The sequence below is a fragment of the Lutra lutra genome, chromosome 15 (genome assembly GCF_902655055.1).
Source record: "Lutra lutra chromosome 15, mLutLut1.2, whole genome shotgun sequence".
NCBI classification, from domain to species: domain Eukaryota; kingdom Metazoa; phylum Chordata; class Mammalia; order Carnivora; family Mustelidae; genus Lutra; species Lutra lutra.
This window is the reverse complement of record NC_062292.1, coordinates 23,717,569-23,738,297: the sequence shown is the minus strand read 5'-3', so window position 1 is coordinate 23,738,297 and position 20,729 is coordinate 23,717,569. Positions and strand designations below refer to the sequence as shown.

Genomic DNA, 20,729 nt, shown 5'->3' with positions numbered 1-20,729 from the left:
CTGCTTTGTTCACTGATGTGTCTCTAGTGCCTAGAATAATACCTGTTCAGTATTTGAGTTTGGTAAGTGACCATTCCAAGGCTTTATACTGTAGAGCCCACAGGCATGTCATCTCCCATTGTTTATCGTGTTTGGAATCATTTCCGCAAAAGTCTGTTACTAGTCCAAGAATGTGACTCTTATAAAATAGTGATCTTTCTATGGAAATAGGAGTTTTGGTTTTTTTCCCCACCCACAATTAAGAAAATTTTCAGGTTTTTTCCCCCTGGTATGAATTACTTAATGCTTAGTAACAGCAGATTACGGATTTTGTACATTCACTTATTTCTCATGTGAATTTTCTGTTACTTAGTTGAAGCTCAGCTCTTGTTAAAGTTTTTCCGTATTTCACACACATAGGATTTTCTTGGCGTGATTTCTCTTTTGATCATGAAGGTTTGTTTTCTTTTAGAAAGCTCTGACATGTTTCTAGGGCTTCCCTCCAGTGTGAGTTCTTTCATGTTGAGGAGGCAGTGACTGTTATTTTGAAGGTGTATTACATTTATGGGTTTTTTGGGTCTTGTCTATTAAAATTCTCTCATATTCTATAAAGCTTATATTTGTTCTGATGACATTGGTATGTTTATTACATCAATAGGGTTTCTCTTCAGAATGAGTATTTTATTATTCAGCACAGGATGTGTTATGACAAAGTTTGCTTACAATCAGATTCTCTTTCTAATTGCAATTCTCTGGTGCTTTTGATCATTCTTAAAGGGTGAACTGTGCTTGAAATCTGTACTGTAGTCATTACACACTGGATAATGTTTGCCTCTTTTACGAGGTCTCAAGTGTTCGTAAAGTGTCTGGCTCTGACTGAAGGTTCCTGACATGTATTGCATTCAAAGAAGAAAGTTTCACGCTTTATTAAAAAGTTCTAGTAAGTCATTTAGATTATTTCAATAAACAGACATTATATACAGAGCACAGATAAGGCCCTCATGTGTAACTGGGATACACTAGAGATTGAGGAAGAATGGTGGTAAAATGAGGAAAAGTACATAATAGTTAATTCTGACTCTTACTAAAACATTTCTGAAAAACTTAAAGTTGATATATAAAGTTGGTATTTCTGACAGTGTGTTGAAGGCCATTCTGTATGCTAACATTTTTGTGTATGTTAGAGACTAGAATCTTGGCAATATATCCCAGGTTCCAAAATCAGGAATACCATAACTCTGTGTTGTTGTTGTTGTTTTAATGAAAATTATCATTTGCGTTAGAATTAAAATGTAAACAATTCATGAATATGGTGGGAGGTTTGAAGAAAACAAAGAAGACATGAAAGACTTGGAATTTTCTGTTACGAGAAAGGTAGAAACTCTTCTGTATGTTACATTATTGCTGCTCATCACCATGAGTGTGGTGTAGTAAGTTTAGGCTTAGAAGAAAACCAGAGAAGGAAGGGGGAACATTGTTGATTAGGGGAGTGGGTGTATCATGGCATCAGTGGTAGCAGAAGGTAGCTCCTGCCTTTATTTATCTCTGCTTTCATTCTAGGGGCAGCTATAATGTGTCGGGAGGAAGGCAGAGGGGGAACAGAGGATGTGACTACATTAGGAAAGAAAGTGATACTTTTGATTTAACATAACGCGTTAAAGTTTTATAGTTTCAAAACTTTATTCTGTTGGTTAAAAATACAGGAATTGTAACGAGCACATCATCTGTGGCTGAGACTTCTTTCTAAAGAGCCATATAGGCCGAATGCTAATGGAGATACCATCTCCCTTTAGAGCTTTGCATCTTTTGAGCATAAGAGTACCTTAGCATAATGACCTTCTCCTGTGTGTCAGCTGTACTTCAGTGAAACAAAAAAAGGTCTTCTTGCGAGGTTTCCCTGCTTCCCCGCAGTCTTTTATAGATTCTATCACTTTTTCTTTTCTTCTCTCAATCTCTGTCTACATGCTGGTCTATATTGGCCTTTTCTCTTCTTCTATCTTTAGGTATCCCTACAACATCACCCTTAGAGCAGTCCTTTTAAGAGTGTTGGAACCTACAAGATGAAATTTAGAGCAAGAATTTGACTTTACAGAACAAACCTACAAGAGACATAAGAGAAGCTGTGGCTCCTGTGAAATTCAGTAATTCTTTCATAGGGTAGGTGGTCGTGAGTTGTGGTGTTTGCTCCCCACGTGCTTCCAAAATAAACTCAGTGGGAAAATCGGGCTTCACAGTCTCATGGCTCAGAGTGAGCCCATGAGTATTCTTCCCCAAGTGCTTTCAATGACCATTTAAAAATCACATTTGTATCTGTGAATTGCTGTTAGATTACTTTTCACTGCTTGATTTTAAAATTGTAAGTTAATCCATTTGAACAACTTTTAAGAGGTATGAAGGCTGGTGTATTTCATTAAGCCCTTGCTAAAATAGAGGCTTACTTACACAGTATACTTAAATCAGTCCTATTCTTAAACCAGACTCTTAAAAAAAATCCTTTGAGTCACTAAGCTTACTCTTTGGTGTTCATGGGAGATGTTTTAGTATCTAATAACCCTTGACTAGGCTGATATGCTGTCAAATGCAAGATGCCACTGGTGGGAGAATTTATTTCTTAGATTGTTTATAGTGTTTTCTGGAGGAAGATCCTGGAGTCAGACAAAAAGAGACAGAGACAAAGGGAAAAGCAATTTTTTTTTTTTTCCTCACAGAGTTCAGTGGCTGTTGAGAGAGAGGTGGGGCAGGGCAAAATTCCTTTAAGACTAGCTAATATAAGTGCTGGTCAGGGTTTAAGAAGAAAGTAATGAGTTCATTCGTGGAGTCCCAATGCAATTCCAGCTCCATAATTCATTAAATGAGATTTTCTTTTTAAAGATTTTATTTATTTATTGGACAGAGAAAGAGATCACAGGCGGGTAGAGAGGCAGGCAGATTGAGAGGGGGAAGCAGGCTCCCCGCTGAGCAGAGCGCCCCATGCGGGGCTTGATCTCCGGACCGACCCTGAGACCATGACCTGAACCGAAGGCAGAGGCTTAACCCACTAAGCCACCTGGGTGCCCCATTAAATAAGATTTTTATTGTTGTTGTTTGACTTTTTATTTTGAGGTAATTACAGATTCACTAGAACTTGAAAAAAAATTGTACAGGGATATTAATTATAGATTCATAGGAAGTTGCAAAAATATTGCAGAGAAGTGCCACTTAGCCTTCACCCAGTTTCCCCTAGAAGCTACATCTTACATAAGTATGGTACAGTAGCTGGACCAGGGAATGGATGTTTGTACAACACATGCCTATATAGTTCTGTAACATTTTTTTCTACGTATAGTTTTGTCTAACCATCACCTCAGTCAAGATACAGAACTGTTGCAATACCGCAGTGATTTCTCTCCCTTGTGTTGGCCCGATCTAGTCAGCCAGTCCCACTCCTACTCACTCCCCACCATCCTTAACTCCTAGAACCACTAATCTATTCTCCATCATTATAGTTTATTGTATTAGATGTGCTAGTAAGATAGCATTGTCTCAAAATGGAGATGTTTTCTGAAGCAGAAGCTACTGTTTTAACAGGTTTTAAAAAACCTGCTTGTGTCTTACATTTTCTAATTACAGATTTCTTTATTTTTTTTTAAGATTTTATTTATTTATTTGACAGAGATCACTAGTGGGCAGAGAGGCAGGCAGAGAGAGGGGGGGAAGCAGGCTCCCGGCCGAGCAGAGAGCCCGATGTGGGGCTCGATCCCAGGACCCTGAGATCATGACCTGAGCTGAAGGCAGAGGCTTAACTCACTGAGCCACCCAGGTGCCCCTAATTACAGATTTCTTTAAAATGAAGGGGTCCAGTGGAATTTTCATCCATTTGCTACCAACTAATGTGACCATAGATTCATTCATCCCCTCCTGCTTTCTGTCAGCTTAGTTAAAGGGACAAAGCATTTTTTCCATTAAATTAATGATGTTGAAATGTTCTAAGAATTGGATGCATTTTTTATCCAAATTTTTATCCATTTTTATCATTTTTTATTTGAGGAGTCAGAAAAGCATTTGGAAGTTTTTAGTGTAAAAAAAATAAAGCTGTAGTTCATTGATACTTTTATCTGGATTCCTTGTTTATTATAATAATGATGAAGATAGGTTCAAAGGAGTTGATATGTATAAAGCGCTTAGATTAGTGCCTGGTGTACAGTAATCTCTGTTAGTGTTAACTCTTAACTTTTACTGCTGCTGTTAAGACAGCTGTTCGCAGGCTGAAAAGGCCTTTGTAAACATAAAACCAGAAGACGAAATCACACAAAAGAGGATAGTATAAGTATCAGCTACTTTAAACAAATAGAAACCAGGCCTCAGTATGCACATAAAGAAGAGGGAAGGTGTGTTTTCATAGATTTTCTCTTTGGTGGGTTTATAGTTGGTTCATGGCCCCACCCTCCCTTTTCTCTCTTTTTAACAAACGTATTACTCTTACAGTTGGGGAAATTGAAGCAATGGAAGGGGATAAGTATATCCAGATTCAGTAAGACTTTTAGGATAATGACACTCGGTAATAGTGTAAATGACTCAGTATTTCAGGAGGGCAGTTTGATGGGTATCAAAGCCTTGAAAAAGTTCATCCTCTTTGACCTAGTGATTTTACTTCTAGGACTGTATATTTAGGAAATGATCAGAAATGTGAGAAAAGGTACAAGGATATTCATTAGAGTGTAGCCTTCTAACAGGAAAGTGAAACTCACTTTCTGTGTAAAGTTCGTTCTTGAGTTTGAACTGTTAAATTGCTACATTGGGTAGTTTGATAAGTATAGTATCAATTTGACACAGACACTTTGATCATGGCATTAATATAAATTTGGGAATAATATTAATTGGTTAAAAACAATTCAGTATTTATAGATTTAATCCTAGGAAATTGTCCTAAAATATGATGTCTCTATATAGTTACATTAATGTTTATTCATATAGTTAAATATTTATATTTTTAGAACAAATACTTTGTAGTAGTTAGATGTTTTTAATATAGTTATCATGTCATTTTTATATTCACATAATATCTATCATTATTTTCTATCTATACAGGGAGGTAATGTGAAATGGTTATTTAGGCTCAGTAACAAACAATTCTTTTTTTTTTTTTTTAACTGTTGTTTTATATTTTCCTCCAGTAATTTCAAATCTGAAGGTTGTAATCTAGCTTTAGGTTTTAAAAAAGTTAGTAATTGGTATCTTCAGAGCATTTATTGCTTATCTACTGTGTTGAAGCAGTAATTGCTATTTCTTCCCTCAGTATTCTCCATCTCGGTTACTCAGCCAGAAAAGGGAATCGGTGTATCTCTGGATACCTCATTTTTGGCCTATGCTGTGTAGATCGAGTTTTGACCAAGGCCTGCCTGTCTCCAAAATATCTGAATCTACCACTTTTTTCAATATTCACTGATACCACGCCAGGCAAGGGAACAGTACTTGTTTTTTGAAGTACTGTATCATTAAAACTATTTCCTCCATCTTAGACTGTTTCTTTTTATTTCTGTTTCTAAATTTTATGGAAGATAAGAATACATCACATTTAAGAAGTCACATATCTTCATCAGCCCCACCCTTGAGTCTCATACCCATCCAGTGTCTTAGCTGTTCCTCCTTGGAGGAGTTTATGTCCAGTTTTCAAATAATGCATCTAAATGCCTATCGTTTATAATTTTTAAAATTTTGGATATGATTTATTGACTCTGTACTATAGAAGATGAGTTCATAGTCTTACATTCTGTTCCCCTGACATTTACACAGTTGACTTCCTCTTCTTTTTCACATGTAGTTATGTCATAATTTTGACATGAATAAGTAATCATGGCTCAACTATTCTTTACAATTGAGCCGTGCTTACTTACTTAAATTTTGTTTTCCTTGAGCTAATAACTTACTTAAGCTTTCTTTGTACTGGTCACTAATTTTTCTGCCATTGGTGAATATAGTGAATGCCTTCTCAGTGTGTTCAAACTCTTAGACATTGCTTCATCTTTGAGAGGCACCCTTCTTGTAATTTCTGTCTTCTTGCTAGTTAATGTCTGAGCTGTTGTTCTTTTTTTTTTTTTTTTAATTTATTTGTTTATTTGACACAGAGAGAGAGAAACAGCGAGAGAGGGAACACAAGCAGGGGGAGTGGGAGAGGGAGAAGCAGGCCTCCAGCTGAGCAAGGAGCCTGATGCAGGGCTTGATCCCAGGACCCTGGGATCATGATCTGAGCTGAAGGCAGACACACTCAATTGACTGAGCCACCCTGGTGCCCCTAAACTGTTGTTCTTAAGCTCTGCTCACCGTTGTGTCCCAGGATCTCCCTTTACTGTTAATCTGGGTATTTGTAGTATTTCCTTTCTATGTTTGTTACTAAGTTTCCTGGATCCCATGTCTTCCTTTTTCTTAATTTGCTAGTTTGTTTTAAGGGACCATATAATTCTGCTGGCTCTCTGAGAATAGGTACATAGAAAACAAATTCTCTGAGACTTTCATGTCTGAAAATCTCTGCAGTATATTTTCATATTTAATTTCACATTTTTTTTTTAAAGATTTTATTTATTTATTTGACAGAGAGATCACAAGCAGGCAGAGAGGCAGGCAGAGAGAGGAGGAAGCAGGCTCCCTGCTGAGCAGAGAGCCCGATGCGGGGCTCGATCCCAGGACTCTGAGATCATGACCTGAGCGGAAGGCAGCGGCTTAACCCACTGAGCCACCCAGGCGCCCCAATTTCACATTTTTGTTGGACACAGAATTCTAGGATTTTGAAGACATTATTTCAGTTGTCTTCGACTTTCAGTGTTAACTCTTGAGGTATCGATGCCTTTGATCCCTTTTTCTGACTGTAATCTATTTTTATTTTGCTTTGTTTTTTAATCTTACTGATTTATAATCCCTTAGTCACTAATGTTCTAAACTTTTTGATGCTAGGCCTTGATTTGAGGTTGGTTTTTTTTTTTAAATTTACCCCATTATAAAAGGCACGAGATAGGTCTTTCCTGTCCTTAAGTTCTAGAGGTATTAAAAAAAACTTTTTGTTAAGTTATTTTTCTCTGTTCTTGTTATTATGCAGACATTGACTCTTACGGACTCTATAAACATAATATTTTGACTCCTATTTTGAGTTTATTTTGTGAAAGATTTTATCACCTTTATCTCACAACTCTTGGTTGTGGTTTTTGTTGGTTTTTAAAATCTCCCTTACCGTGTTTTTCATTTCTAAAAGCTCTCTTTTGTCCTCTAAATATATCCTCCTGTTTTTGCCTAATGGGAGCAATATCTTAGCTATCTGAAAGTAATAGTTGTATGATTTTTTTTTTCTGTTTTTGTTTGTTTGTTTGTTTTCTGCCCTAACACAGTTTGCTCAGATTAGATAGATAGATTTCCTCAGATAGATTCTCTCTCTTTCTGGTGTGGTTACTGCATTACAGCAGGGTTCTTAACCTGCTTTGAACCTTGGACCCCTTTGGCACCTGAACAAAGCCTAGGAAGCTGAACCCCTCTTTAAAATCAAAGGAATCAATTCCATGAAATATACTTATCAGTGTATTTTTATAACTGTTACATAGCAATATATATGTACTCCCTTATTAACACATAAGATACAGAGATAATGAGCTAATTTCAAACTAGTGGTAAGTATAGTATATGTGCTGCCGAAGCGAGCACAAACTAGTGGTAAGTATAAATGATATTTTTGGACTGTCTGTACCAACTATAAGGTGATATGAAAATTTTTTTATCAGTGACAAAAGTCACAGGTATTGTTAACTCTTCTGTAATCTGTACTCTGCATTTATAATTAAAAGGAGTGTCGTATCAGAGGTTAGTATAAAATAAAAATTTAATTTTTTGACATCCAGATTTATTAAGCCCTTTGAATTCTATTGACAGACCCGGTCAACAGCATTGACACCCTGGGGTGTCTTGATACCCTGGAGTATCAAGAACTTTTTTTTTTTAGAGGTTTGATCACACATTTTGGGAGGTTGGCTGTCAGCTCAAAGAGTGAGGTTCTGGGAACCTAATTGAAAGTTCTGAGTAACTGAATTGGGCTCAGCAACTACTAGGCTTCACTATAAATTGTAGGAAGCTCAACTTTCATTATCTGGGATTATTTGGGATTCAAATCGCTTCAAAGAAGAATCCACCAGTTTCCCTGTAGAGTGTAACTCTAGTCATCTGTATTCTCACAGACAAGTAATTTTCCCTCTTACATTCTACTAGTAGAGTTTGTTTTTGTGATTTAATTGAGTGCTTATAGTATTAGAATGTTCCTGTTAAATGGCTCTAGGAAAGGACACAACTGTCTTTTATGTTTCGAAACCTTTAATATAACAAGAAAACTGGGCTATTTAGTGAATTTATTTTTACTCGTTTTTTTCAGGAGCTTTCAAGTTGTGGATGGAATAAAAAAGAAAAATACAGTTCTGCACCAAATGCTGTTGCCTTCACAAGAAGATTTAATCATGTGAGTTGCTTGTAAAATTTTGATAATTTTGTTTCTGAAATTCAGTTCCTTAATATATTTTCATTAAGAAGTAGTTTAACTTCTCACGTCAGTGCTGGAATATTTTTAGCCACTGTCTCTTCCAACATTGTCTCTCTCCATGATCTCTGTATTTTTCTTCTGTAATTTCTCTTTCTACTCCCTTGCTATTCTCTATTTCTTTTCTACTCTCTTGCTATTCTTTTCTGCTTGCATCTTAACTTACCTTGTTTTGTATGTACACCCATTCTGAATGGTTTCTTCAGATCTGTATTTCAATTCACTCATTCTCTTATAGATGGGTCATACCTGTTTCAAATCTGTGTGCTTTTACGCTAGTGTCATTTTTAATATTTCTTAAATCATTTTCAGCATTTTACAATATAATTTCTGTGTTATTATCCGAAGACCTGGGAGTACTAATTCTGTGTTATTTTTGCTGATCCTTACACAACATGGTTTTCTTCCGCATTTTGTAATTCTAGATTGAGAGCTCATGTTCATTTAAGCTTTATCTGTGCTGCATCTATGGGAATTCTGCTGCTGCTTAGTTTGAGGGTATATTTCTTCTGAAATGCTTTTGTTTGCTTTTGCTAGTACCAAAGACTATAATGACTTAGTTAAGTTCCTCATAAGTTTTGGTTGGGAACTTCCATACGTTGCTATAGTGAAAATTTAAACTTGAAATCCACTTAAGGACAAGTTACAGATTCTTAAGAAAAACTTATTTTTCTCCATCTCCTGTGTTTGTCTTCCCCTGCCAATAAGTGAATTGTTGTAGCCTACAGGTTCTCCAAGATCATAGCACTTTGACAATCCCTTAGATAGACATCGTATGATAGAATAGAGATGGGCAACTTGTATTATGTCTTAGGAGGAGTATTAAATCCAAAGCCCCTAAGTCACTGAGAGAAAATCCTCCATGGGCAGCTGCAGTGCCCTTTCTTTTACCACAGCTTTGCCTTTGTTTCCTCCCTTTTTTCCCCTTCTTTTTGCCTCTAGGGGAAATCCTTTCTTTGAAGTTAGTCACACATTTTTTAAAAAAAGAGTTTGTTGTCTTTAACCCAACATTTCTAGAAGTTTATATAGCAAACAGTTTTTCAGGTTATTTGGTTCACCGTATTCCCCAAAATAAAGTGGATCAAAGTTCTTAAAAATGAGATTAAACCATTAAAATAGGATATAAGGCAACCATGTCTTTCACTGAATTTTATATTCAAGTTATATAGTTATATATTCAGATTTTTCTGAATTGCTCAGAATTTGTCATCATAGTAAAAATTTTTTTGCCATAGCAAAAACATTGTTATAATATTCACAAATATGACTTTAGATTTTAAGCCTGTTAATTCCTAAATAAGCCAAAAAGTTGCCAGAGTCAAATATGTCACGTTGTACCAAAAGCCTTTATCCTTATTCCAGGTTACGGTTGATCCTACAGTCTTACTTAGTTGGTCCATTACTCTGTTAATTTCTCCGAGTAGGATCATAGGAGGTTTGAAATAGCAAATTATGAAAGAAGTTAGTCTTTTAAAAGGAATCTGTCTGCCCGATTATTATTATTATTTTTTAAAGATTTATTTGAGAGAGAGCAAGCGTGAAGGGGGGTGGAGGGGCTAAGGGAGAGGGAGAAGCAGACCCTTCCCTGATCAGCGAGCCCAATACGGGCTGGATGCGGGGCTTAATCCCAGGACCATGGGACCTGGAGCCAAAGGCAGATGATTAACCAACTGAGCCCCCCAGGCGCCCCTTGAAGTGCTTTTATAGACACATTTTCCTTCATCTGGTATTTGCTTGCCCAGAGATTCATTTCCTGTAAGCAAGGAAAGATAAATGTTTGATTCTTCCCCTTTATTTAATAATTTTGAAGATAACAAATTGGTGTTCTGTCTTTCTCTAATAGTGACCAAGTAGTTTTTTATCTTTAATACCATTATGAACTCATAAATTTAAATGCATATGATACGTTTCAACCCATTGTGGTTATTATCTTTATTGAAAGTAATACTCCATTTTTGGCCAGTGGAAGTCTTTTCAAGTTGGCATTCATGTCCTTTGTCATGACGCTGGTAGTATTGAATAGTTTCCTTGCCATCTGGTATACAAATCTCTTTCAGGCTCATTTTGTCCATTACCTGTCCCTGGCCTACAATCAACATTTCTTTAAAGTCCTGGTTTCTTACTGGGGGTAGTGGATCTGGATGCCAGGAACGCTCATTGCTGTCAGAATGACAACTTCTATGCCTTTTTCAGCAAAGATAGCTAGGATATCTGTGTATCATACACATAACATAGACATACAACTATTTAAAGATAAAGCATCTCATTAGTTCATATTGATACTTCTAATTCAGATTCAAGACCAGGGTTTTACTTCCAACTCTTCTGTATTACATCCACATGTTCTTTCTTCCACACCCAGAATTCTGGTTTTCAAGGAACACAGAACATGATGCAATACCCTATCGTATACTCATTTGCTTTATCCTACATAATAAACAAAAGCCTCAGAATAATACTAATACCAATAATGTTCCTATAAACATGTTTTGCAGATGTTCTGTTTTTGTAATTGTACTATATATTGTCTGAGCATATAGGCATTATATAATGCACTCTTTTAACTCTCTTTTAGTCTTAGTTCTTTGAAAAAGTACCATCCTTATGTTGGTGTTTCTCTAGGCATTTTGGTTACGTGAAGCTCATTCTCTGTTAAAATACTCAAGAAGGACTCATTAGAACAGTAAGGCCAGAATTCTTGCATACTGACAAATTTTCCTATCCTCTGTATAAAAACGTTTTTTCCTTGATATATGTTACTCCATTTTTTTTTCCTGACAGTGTTGCTGTTGAGAAGTCTGATGATAATTACATTTTCTTTTCCTTAGAAATTACTTGATCTTTTTGTCTCTGTGGCCAACAGATTTTTTCCCAGTAATTTTATTGAACTGTATCTTAGTGTTGGTCATTCTGGATCAGTATTCTCAGGTGTGGTTGGCTTTAGCTGGGTCTGTCAGTTGGAGAGCACCTACACTGAGCCTTTCCAGCATGGTGGTCTCAGGTAGTTGTACTTCTTACATGGTAGGTAGTTTAGGAATCTCAGACAGAATGTTCCAATAATCAAGGCAAGGCCTGCATGCTCTTTTATGACCTTGTCCTGGAAGTTACCAGCAATTTCATTAATCTTCTGTTCATTAAAGTAGTCACAAGCCTGTCCAAATGACATGGAGGTAACATATACCCCAACTTCCAACGAAAGGAATGACAAAAACTTTTTGGCCATGTTTTAATATCTTGATGGTATTAGTCTTAAAATTTGTCTCACATTAAATTTTTTTTAAGATTTTATTTATTTATTTAACAGACAGAGATCATAAGTAGGCAGAGAGGCAGGCAGAGAGAGAGAGAGAAGTGGAAGCAGGCTCCCTGCTGAGCAGAGAGCCCGATGCGGGGCTCGATCCCAGGACCCTGGGATCATGACCTGAGCCGAAGGCAGAGGCTTAACCCACTGAGCCACCCAGGTGCCCCCTTCACATTAAATTTAGTTAAGTCAGTGATCATGCAGTTTAGATTGAGTTCACAGGTGATATAGGCTATGGTTTGTTGATCAAATATCTAAAGTATAGCTTTTGATATATTTTAGAAGTAAACTTTATCAGAATCAGGGATAGTTATTGTCAAATATAGTAACAAATAATAAAGGTGGTTTTGTAAAATATATATATAAAATCTGAAATGTTTCTCACTAAAACAGGGAGATGAATTGTGAGGCAGTGGCACTATATTTTGCACTGTCATTTCTTACTAATATACCCTGTTTTTAGACTTACAGAAGTGTGAGCCAACTGATGGTACTTTGATTTTCTTTTCATAGTAAATGAATTAAAAATATGTTACATTATACCATATGGTAAGCAAACTACTTTGATCAGAGTGGATTAGAGCCTCTTAGTAGTGTTACAGATAGATCTAGTATGCCTTTTGATGAATTATTTTTAATGATTTTTAAAAGAAATTGTGAATACAGTTTATTGAATTAGAGAAAACATTACATGATTTTTTAAAAATACAATCTTAATTTTAGAATGACTTGGATACACTTTTCTTTATGATATTTTATTTTATTCGTACCAAGAAACACTTGGGATTCTTCACACAATTATGCTTGATGTAAATAAATGGCATTGTGGGATTACACAGACACAGGAAAAGTGTGCCATAAGTAGCATTTTTTATAATGTCTGCTCTTAAAGCTTACCTAATTCTGCCACAGTGTTTCAGAATACAGCAAAATCACATGTATTGGTATAGTGTTTTTCTTGTATCACTCCAATTTTATTGCATTCTTCTATTAGCTCTTTCCTTCAAAAGTTGTTTGCTTTTACAAATGAAACATCATAGTGATGTTTTTATGTGTGTTTTTATATGTTGAAGTACATACATACATATATATCGGTCTCTGTGCACATACATATCTCATATGTATATGAATTGTATGCAACATCTAAAGATTGGGTATATAGCCAACTGGGTGGTGTGCTGGGAAAGAGCAAGTATGGTTTTTTAACCGGCTATAGGTAGTTCATCAAGTAGTTCCTGTCATTAATTGAATCCTAGTGAGTAAAGAGTCTTGCCATTCAACTATTTTTCATTTTCATTTGCAGGTAAGCTTTTGGGTTGTTAGAGAAATTCTTCATGCTCAGACGTTAAAAATTAGAGCAGAAGTTTTGAGCCATTATATTAAAACTGCTAAGGTAAGAAAGACTTGTGTTTTTATTTTTTGAGTCCAGTCATTCAGCACTGTTTGTGAGTGAATGTTTGCCTGTGACACCTTATTCACTATTAATTGACCCTGGAAAATAAGGCCTATTGATTAGTATGTCAATTTTTTCAGTTGGGTATTTGTATTCTTTGCCTTTTCTTTATTCCTCCTCTCCTCCTCCCTCTTACATCTTTCCTCCCTCTCTCAGAGTAGCTGGATTATACTATTTATTTGACTGGATAAGTTGGCAGAGATCAGATTATGGTGAAGTAGGATAGTTACAAAATACTGGACTCTTGTGCAGGTAATTGGGAAAGCCTTACATGATTAAGTAGGAAAATACATATCAGTTATTTGCTTTTAAAATATATCACTGCCAACATTGTAGAGAATGATAAGACTTTATTTATAAAAGAATAATATAAAGAGGATATTCACCAAATATATTAGTTGAGTAGTTGTCGTAGGGCATGGGTAATAAATGCAGCAAGAGAAAAGGAACATGGACTTCAAGGATGGTCAGAATTTAGAGAGGAGAGTGAACAGGCCATTTCACAAGAGGATGCTATTACTTTATTAAAATGCATAACAACTCCAAACTTATGTTAAGTTCACTAAAAGGTGGCATAATTATAGCCACATTCTTCATCATTCTTGTGGTAAATACATAACTTACCTTATGTCCAAATGAAAGTGGACTAAAATGAGGATACGATTTTTACAGTTTTAAATTATTATAATTATTGTAAAATTGTAATTGCTGTGAGTTGTAACACTTCTCTATTTTCCTTGAACACCTGGGAACAATTATATTCTAACATTCTGTGGCACTAGGTGGCAGAGCTAGCTTTCCAAATATATTTTATGGCAGTGTCATAAAATTTATAAAAAACACTCTCTGTGATATGTTCAATAAGTAATGAGTTTTAGCTAACAAATTCATCTCTTTTCTCCACAGAGTCTGAATTTGTTTTATTGTTCTCTGGTATTTTTGTGTATGTGCTTCACATGTTCTGTTCAAAACCACCAAATTCTGCCTATCAGTCTTCCTGTTATCTTCCTCATCAAGTAATCATTTAGTACCAGTGCAGATTCTTAGACTTAGTTATTTTTGACAGTAGTTGCTTTCGTCCCAAGCCCTAGTAGTTCATACTCTTTTTTGTCATGTACCATCTCTTAAAATCCCTCTATTCTGCCTCCCTCCCTTCTGTATTCAGTCTGTATAAAACTGGCAGGTGTTTTTCTTCTTTTAGTAGATTGTATCAGGGTTCTCTAGAATGGGAGGATAAATATATATAAAATATATAAAGAAAATTAAGGAATTGGCTCCAGTAGTTGTGGGAGGGGGCTGGGAAGTGTGAAATCGATTATAGGGCTGATGGACAGTCTAGAAACTCAGGCTGGAATTGAAGCTGCAGTCTTGAGGCAGAATTTCTTCTCTGGAAAACCTTAGTTTTTTTCTCTTAAGCTGTTTTAGCTGATTAGATGCAGCCTACCATATTATCAATGTAATCTCTTTTAATTAAAATCAGCTGATTATAGATATAAATTATATCTACAAAATTGCTCCACAGCAATGCCCAGATTGTTTGATTAAATAACTGGGTACTATTGTCTAATCAAATTTGATGAATAAAACTGATGTCAGAGACACACAAAAAATTTATAAAATAGATTAAAAGTAGCAAAAGAATGGTAAGGTGGATGTCCATGTATTCACTGCCCTCTTTGAATTCCCATAGATCTTCTCATAGGCGATCCCTACCCTCCCACTACAAAAGGAACTATTGCCCACAATGTTGTTTGCTTCTCTTTGATAGTTTTATATATGTGTGTGTGTTCCTGAATCTCATATTGTTGTATATGTTTTTCAGTTTTATTTATTTCAGTTTTATTTATTTATTTATTTATTTATTTATTTAAATATTTAAATAAATATTTATTTATTTTATTTAAGTTTTATTTATTTAATTTATTTAAATTATTTCCAAATTACATTTATACTTTCCGAAATTGGTTTTTGTTTTGTTTTAAAGATTTTATTTATTTATTTGACAGATGGAGATCACAAGTAGGCAGAGAGGTAGGCAGAGAGAGAGGGGGAAGCAGGCTCCCTGCTGAGCAGAGAGCCTGATGTGGGACTTGATCCCAGGACCCTGAGATCATGACCTGATCCGAAGGCAGACTCACCGAGCTACCAAGGCACCCAAAAACTTGTTTTTTTTTTACTCAGCACTGTTACTGCATGGTTTGGGGTGTGTCTCTGTTGTAGCGCGCCCTCTTGTTTGCGTATACCACAAATTCCTCAGCATACTCTAGCTTGGATAGTTTTCAGGTTTTTGTTGTTACAAACACTGCTGCTGTAAAGCTTTCTTGTTGGAGTCTCTAGGTGCTCATGTGAGCGTTTAAGCCGTAGAAATACAGAGAGAACAGATAAATTACCTTTAAAGAAATGACAGACAAATAACCTTCATTGAACGTGATGAGATTGAACAATTTTTTCTCTGTTGGCCATTTAGGTTTTCTCTCTTGAAATGTCTGTTCAAGATCTTTGAACAGTTTTCACTTACTTATTGATTTTTGTAGGAGTTTTTTTTTTATTTAAATCTAGATGCTAGTTCTCTTATGTGTTTTCATATGTATCATGCTGTTTGTGACTTGTCATCATTTTTCATGTTATGTTTTGATATAGGTATTCTTAAGTTTAGTAGTCAAACTTACTGATCTTTAATTTTTATTGTCTTATTGAAGCATATATAACTTAAAGTTTTATAGCTTTGATTTTTGTACTTGAGTATTTACTCGATGTGTAATAAATTTTTTATGTAAGTATGAATTATGGATTACTCTTTGTATTTTTCATTTGAATAATTCTGGCACCATTTTTTTATTGACGTGTAATTGACGTACAGTATCCTGTTAGTTTCAGGTGTGAATCATAGTGAATCAATGTTTTTATACATTATGAAATTATCTTAATGATAAGTCTAGCTACCATACAAAATTATTATAATACTTTTTACAATATTTCCTATATTGTACATCACATTCCCATAATGTACTTATTTTAGGACTGGAAGTTTGTACCTCTTAATCCCCTTTGCCTGTTTTGTCCACTCCCCCAAACCCTTCCCTCTGATAACCGACAGCTTATTTTCTATAAATCTGTTTCTGTTTTGTTTGTTCATTTATATCGTTTTTTAGATTCCACATATAAGTAAAATCATACTGTATTTGTCTTTCTGTGTCTGATTTATTTCACTTAGCATAATACCCTCTAGATTCAACAAGATAATCACAAATGGCAAGATTTCATTCTTTTTTATGGCTGAGTAATACTGCATTGTATCATATATACCACATCTTCTTTATCTGTTTATCTATCAGTGGGTACTGGGTTGCTTCCGAACCTTGTCTATTGTTAAGTAGGGCTGCAGTGAACATAGGGGTGGATATATCTCTCTGAATTGGTGTTCTCATTTTCTTTGGATAAATACCCATAAACAGAATTGCTGGATCATATGGTAGTTCTGTTTTTAAATCTTTGAGAAACCTCCACAGTGCTTTCCATAGTGGCTGCATCAATTTATAGTCCCACCAGCAGTGTGTGAGCAGTGTTTCCCCCACATACTTGCCAGCGCTTGTTATTTTCTGAGGTGTTTTTTTTTTTTTTAATAATAGCCAATCAGCAGTATGAGAGGATATCTCATTGTGGCTTTGATTTGCATTTCCCTAATAATTAGTGATGTTGAGCATCTGACACCATTTTTAAAAATTCTTTGTTAAAGTGATCTTTATTTTATTTAACCTAGACGTCTCTTTATGTTTCCTTGTTCTTAAAAAAGGCTATTCTAGTGGTGCCTGGATGGCTTAGTCAGTTAAGTTTTATGCCTTCAGCTCAGGGAGCCCCATATTGGGCTCCCTGCTCAGTGGGGTGCCTGCTTCTTCCTCTCCCCACTGCTCCTGCTCTCTCTCCCAAAAAAAAGGAAATAAAATCTTTAAAAAAGTACAATTCTAGACTTAGAGTTTTTTGTATTTGCTTTTTGTTCTTTACTCTGCTTAGGATTCCTTGAGCTTCCTGACAACCTAAGAACTAACATCTTTTCAGTAATCTGAGAAAATAATCTACCATTACCTCTCAGATAACTGTTTCTACCAATCCTTTTTATCATCTTCTGCATCTCTGACTAGATAAATGTTGGCCTCTTTTCTCTACATTTCATGTCTCTTTGTTTCACATTTTTAAGAAAACTTTTTTATGTTGCGTTCTAGATAATATCTTCATTTAATCTTCATTTCACTGAAGCCTATACTTGATGGTTCTCCATTTGTGAATTCTTATTTCCTTATGTTTTTTCATTTCCCATTTTTAAATTTTCCTAAGTTTAAGCTTTTATTTTTATTTATTTTTAAAAAATACTCATTTGGCACAGAGAGAGGAAAAGCGCAAGTAGCAGAATGGCAGGCAGAAGGAGAGGGAGATGGGGATCCCAAAGCGGGGCTTGATCCCAGGACCCTGGGATCATGACCTGAGCTGAAAGCAGATGCTTAACCAACTGAGCCACCCAGGCACCCCTTGTTTTCCATTTTTTAAAAAATTGAGTCTGTTGAGTTCATATTTCTTGAAACTTTATGGGAATTCTTTGAGACCTGAGTTAAGGTGATATATTGGTCAGAGATCTCCAGAGAAACAGAACCCTTCCCCTTCCTTGCACTAATGTTCAAAACAGGCATTTTTGCTTTGGAGTCTCTTGGTGGTGGGCAAGGACCATTCTAAATGATTTTTCAGATAGGACCATTAAGATGTAAGTATGTGGTAGTATGAGGAAATCAGGGAAATTAGCATTAAATGTCGAGTAGCTCTCTTGGCAAACTGATAGAACCTAATGTTAGAGAGGAGTTCTATAAGGAGACTACAAAAAGCAAGGTCAAGTATTGGGAAGCAAGTGGATGTCCCAACATGAGTGAAGAACCAAGGATCAGAGGATTCAGGCAGGAGGAAGCAGGAAATAAGGACTATGGAAAGCAGGTTTGAACCGTAACCCTGGAATTATGAGGGTACTGAGTAGGAAACTGGATCAGGATCCTTTCTTGAAACTGGGATCATAAGGCGGAGGCTTAGTATTTCAATATAAGGAAGGAGACTCCTTACTAGAAACTGGGGTGCATGATCATACTGGGTAAGCTTGATACTGAGCCATAACTTTGGTTTTCTTAATATATTATTGAACCAGAGGTAGATTTGTTCCCAGAGCTTGGGGACAATGCCAGGTTAGAATATGGAGTTTCTGTTATGGGCCAGAATCAACTTATTGTAAACATAATGGGTACTCCAAAGACAAATTTCACTGATCAGGGTAAGAAGTACTAGAACACTACGAGTTGCCTAGATTTTACTTGTTAATCTAAAGTTATCCTTACTATTTTTCATCTCTCCTCCCCTTTTTCTTAAATTTCAGAAGCTGTATGAGCTGAATAACCTTCATGCACTTATGGCGGTGGTTTCTGGCTTACAGAGTGCCCCAATCTTCAGGTTGACTAAAACATGGGCGGTAAGTCAGCTTCCTAGTTAATGAAAGGGCTAGACTTCCTGTTAGAAATAAAGATGTATTTATTTCTTCTGTAGTTCTTAGTAAGGTTAATATTAAAATAGATAAGGACTTTTAAATTAGTTTATACTCTTTTTTTTTTTTTTTGAATCCTGCATTTTCTTCTTTTAAGTGTTACACTAGACTTGTCAGGTAATTTTGGGTAAAGTATAGCTTGGTACTTGCTTTTTGCCATTTAGTGAATCATTTTTGTAGAATCTGTGCATTTTCAACAACATAGCATTTCAGGTTTACTGATGGGAAAGTATAATTTTTCTTTTTGCATTTAATACAGTATTTTTTGCATTTAATCTTACAAAGATTAAGCTTTTGGAAAATTCAGGGAACATCTAAATTGCAACTATTAAGGAGTATTTACTTATTCAGATTTTCTTTTTTTTTTTTTTTTTAAAGTAAACTTAGATTTTTTTTCCCTCAGGAATAATGAAAAAATCTCACCGCTAACATGGGATTATGCAGTGTTGCTGCACATTCTGATACATGTTAATTGTATTTGGTTCTATCACTTTAACAAGGTCAGGGTGTGAATTTTGACTTCTACAAATCTGTGTACTTTCATATTTGAGTGACATGGTACTGGCCTTGAGCTTTAGGTATTTTTCATTTAGATTTTATATAAGTAAAATTTGAGATCCAATTAAATCTGTTCTTACTTAATGGTATTCTTTGGTGTTAAGGAGTAATGATTTTGTTTATTACATTTTATACAAAGGGTTACTGTATTTTTGGAGTCCTGTGATAAAGAGATGACTAACTTCTAAAAACTTTTTTTTTTTTAAGATTTTATTTATTTATTTGACAGTGACGGTTGTAAATGCTGGAGTATATTAATAAGCAAAGGCATAGCATATTTGAAGAGCTCTTTACTAATAGGATAGATTCTCAAGCTTCAGATCATTTGTGTGTGTCTTTTCGTAATAATTTTTTTAAAGATTGATTTTATTTATTTATTTATTTATTTATCTATTTATTTTTTTTGACACACAGAAAGAGAGAGATCACAAGTAGGCAGAGAGGCAGGCAGAAAGAGACGGGGAAGCAGGCTCCTTGCTGAGCAGAGAGCTTGATGCGGGGCTCGATCCCAGGACCCTCAGATTATGACCTGAGCAGAAGGTGAGGCTTAACCCACTAAGCAACCCAGGTGCCCCAAACTTTTTTTTCTAACTAAAGTGTAACCATTTTTAATTAGCCTAGTGTTGCTTTTACTTTTCATAGTATCTGAAGAGATAGATGTTTCTCATGAAAACCAGGGTGGTTTTCTGTATTGGAAAGACATTATATTGAAGAGCATCTGATCCTCTTTATATTCTGTTTGTGTTTTAGGAGCACCTGGGTGAAGGTTTTTCTTACTTTAAAAATTGCTCAGTTGTTGGTCATCTGCATTAGGGTCAGGTCATGATCCCAGGGTCCTGGGATTGAGCCCTGTGTCAGGCTCCCTGCTCAGCGGGAAGCTTGCTTCTCCCTCTCCCACTCCCCCTGCTTGTGTTTCCTCTCTCACTGTGTCTCTGTCAAATAAATAAATAGCATCTTTTAAAAAAATTCTTATTAATAAGATGACCTTACTCTCTTTTCTTAAAACTTGAATTTCATTGGTGACTGGAAATAAAAATACACAGTAATGATTTCCATTTTTGGAGTTTTAGGGTAAAGAATTATACTCTGATGTATATTGGGGCTTAGTAATGAGATACATTTCCCTCAAGTTAATTTTTACTTTCTTGAACATATTTTTGTTGTCTCTCTCATATTTGCATGAAGAAGAATTTTTCATTCATTAACAGTTCATTATTAATCTGAATAAAATTTTTAGTGTTTATAGTAAATTTTAAAATAGTCTATACTGTACCAGGCACTGATTGCTTGGCATACAGCAGTAAGTGATTCAGATAAAGTC

The 20,729-nt window shown here is 35.5% G+C and overlaps 1 protein-coding gene across 3 annotated transcripts in view; it reads left to right on the top strand.

Annotated features, from left to right (window-relative positions):
* RALGPS2 (Ral GEF with PH domain and SH3 binding motif 2) overlaps positions 1-20,729 on the top strand; it is a 157,004-nt gene that overhangs the window by 50,912 nt on the left and 85,363 nt on the right. For 2 of the 3 annotated variants that reach the window (XM_047703963.1, XM_047703961.1), the window contains exons 5-7: positions 8,363-8,446; positions 13,129-13,218; positions 18,686-18,778. In XM_047703963.1, the coding sequence (XP_047559919.1) occupies positions 8,363-8,446; positions 13,129-13,218; positions 18,686-18,778 (267 nt within the window). The remainder of the gene's footprint in view (positions 1-8,362; positions 8,447-13,128; positions 13,219-18,685; positions 18,779-20,729) is intronic. The other variant, XM_047703964.1, reaches the window with a different exon arrangement.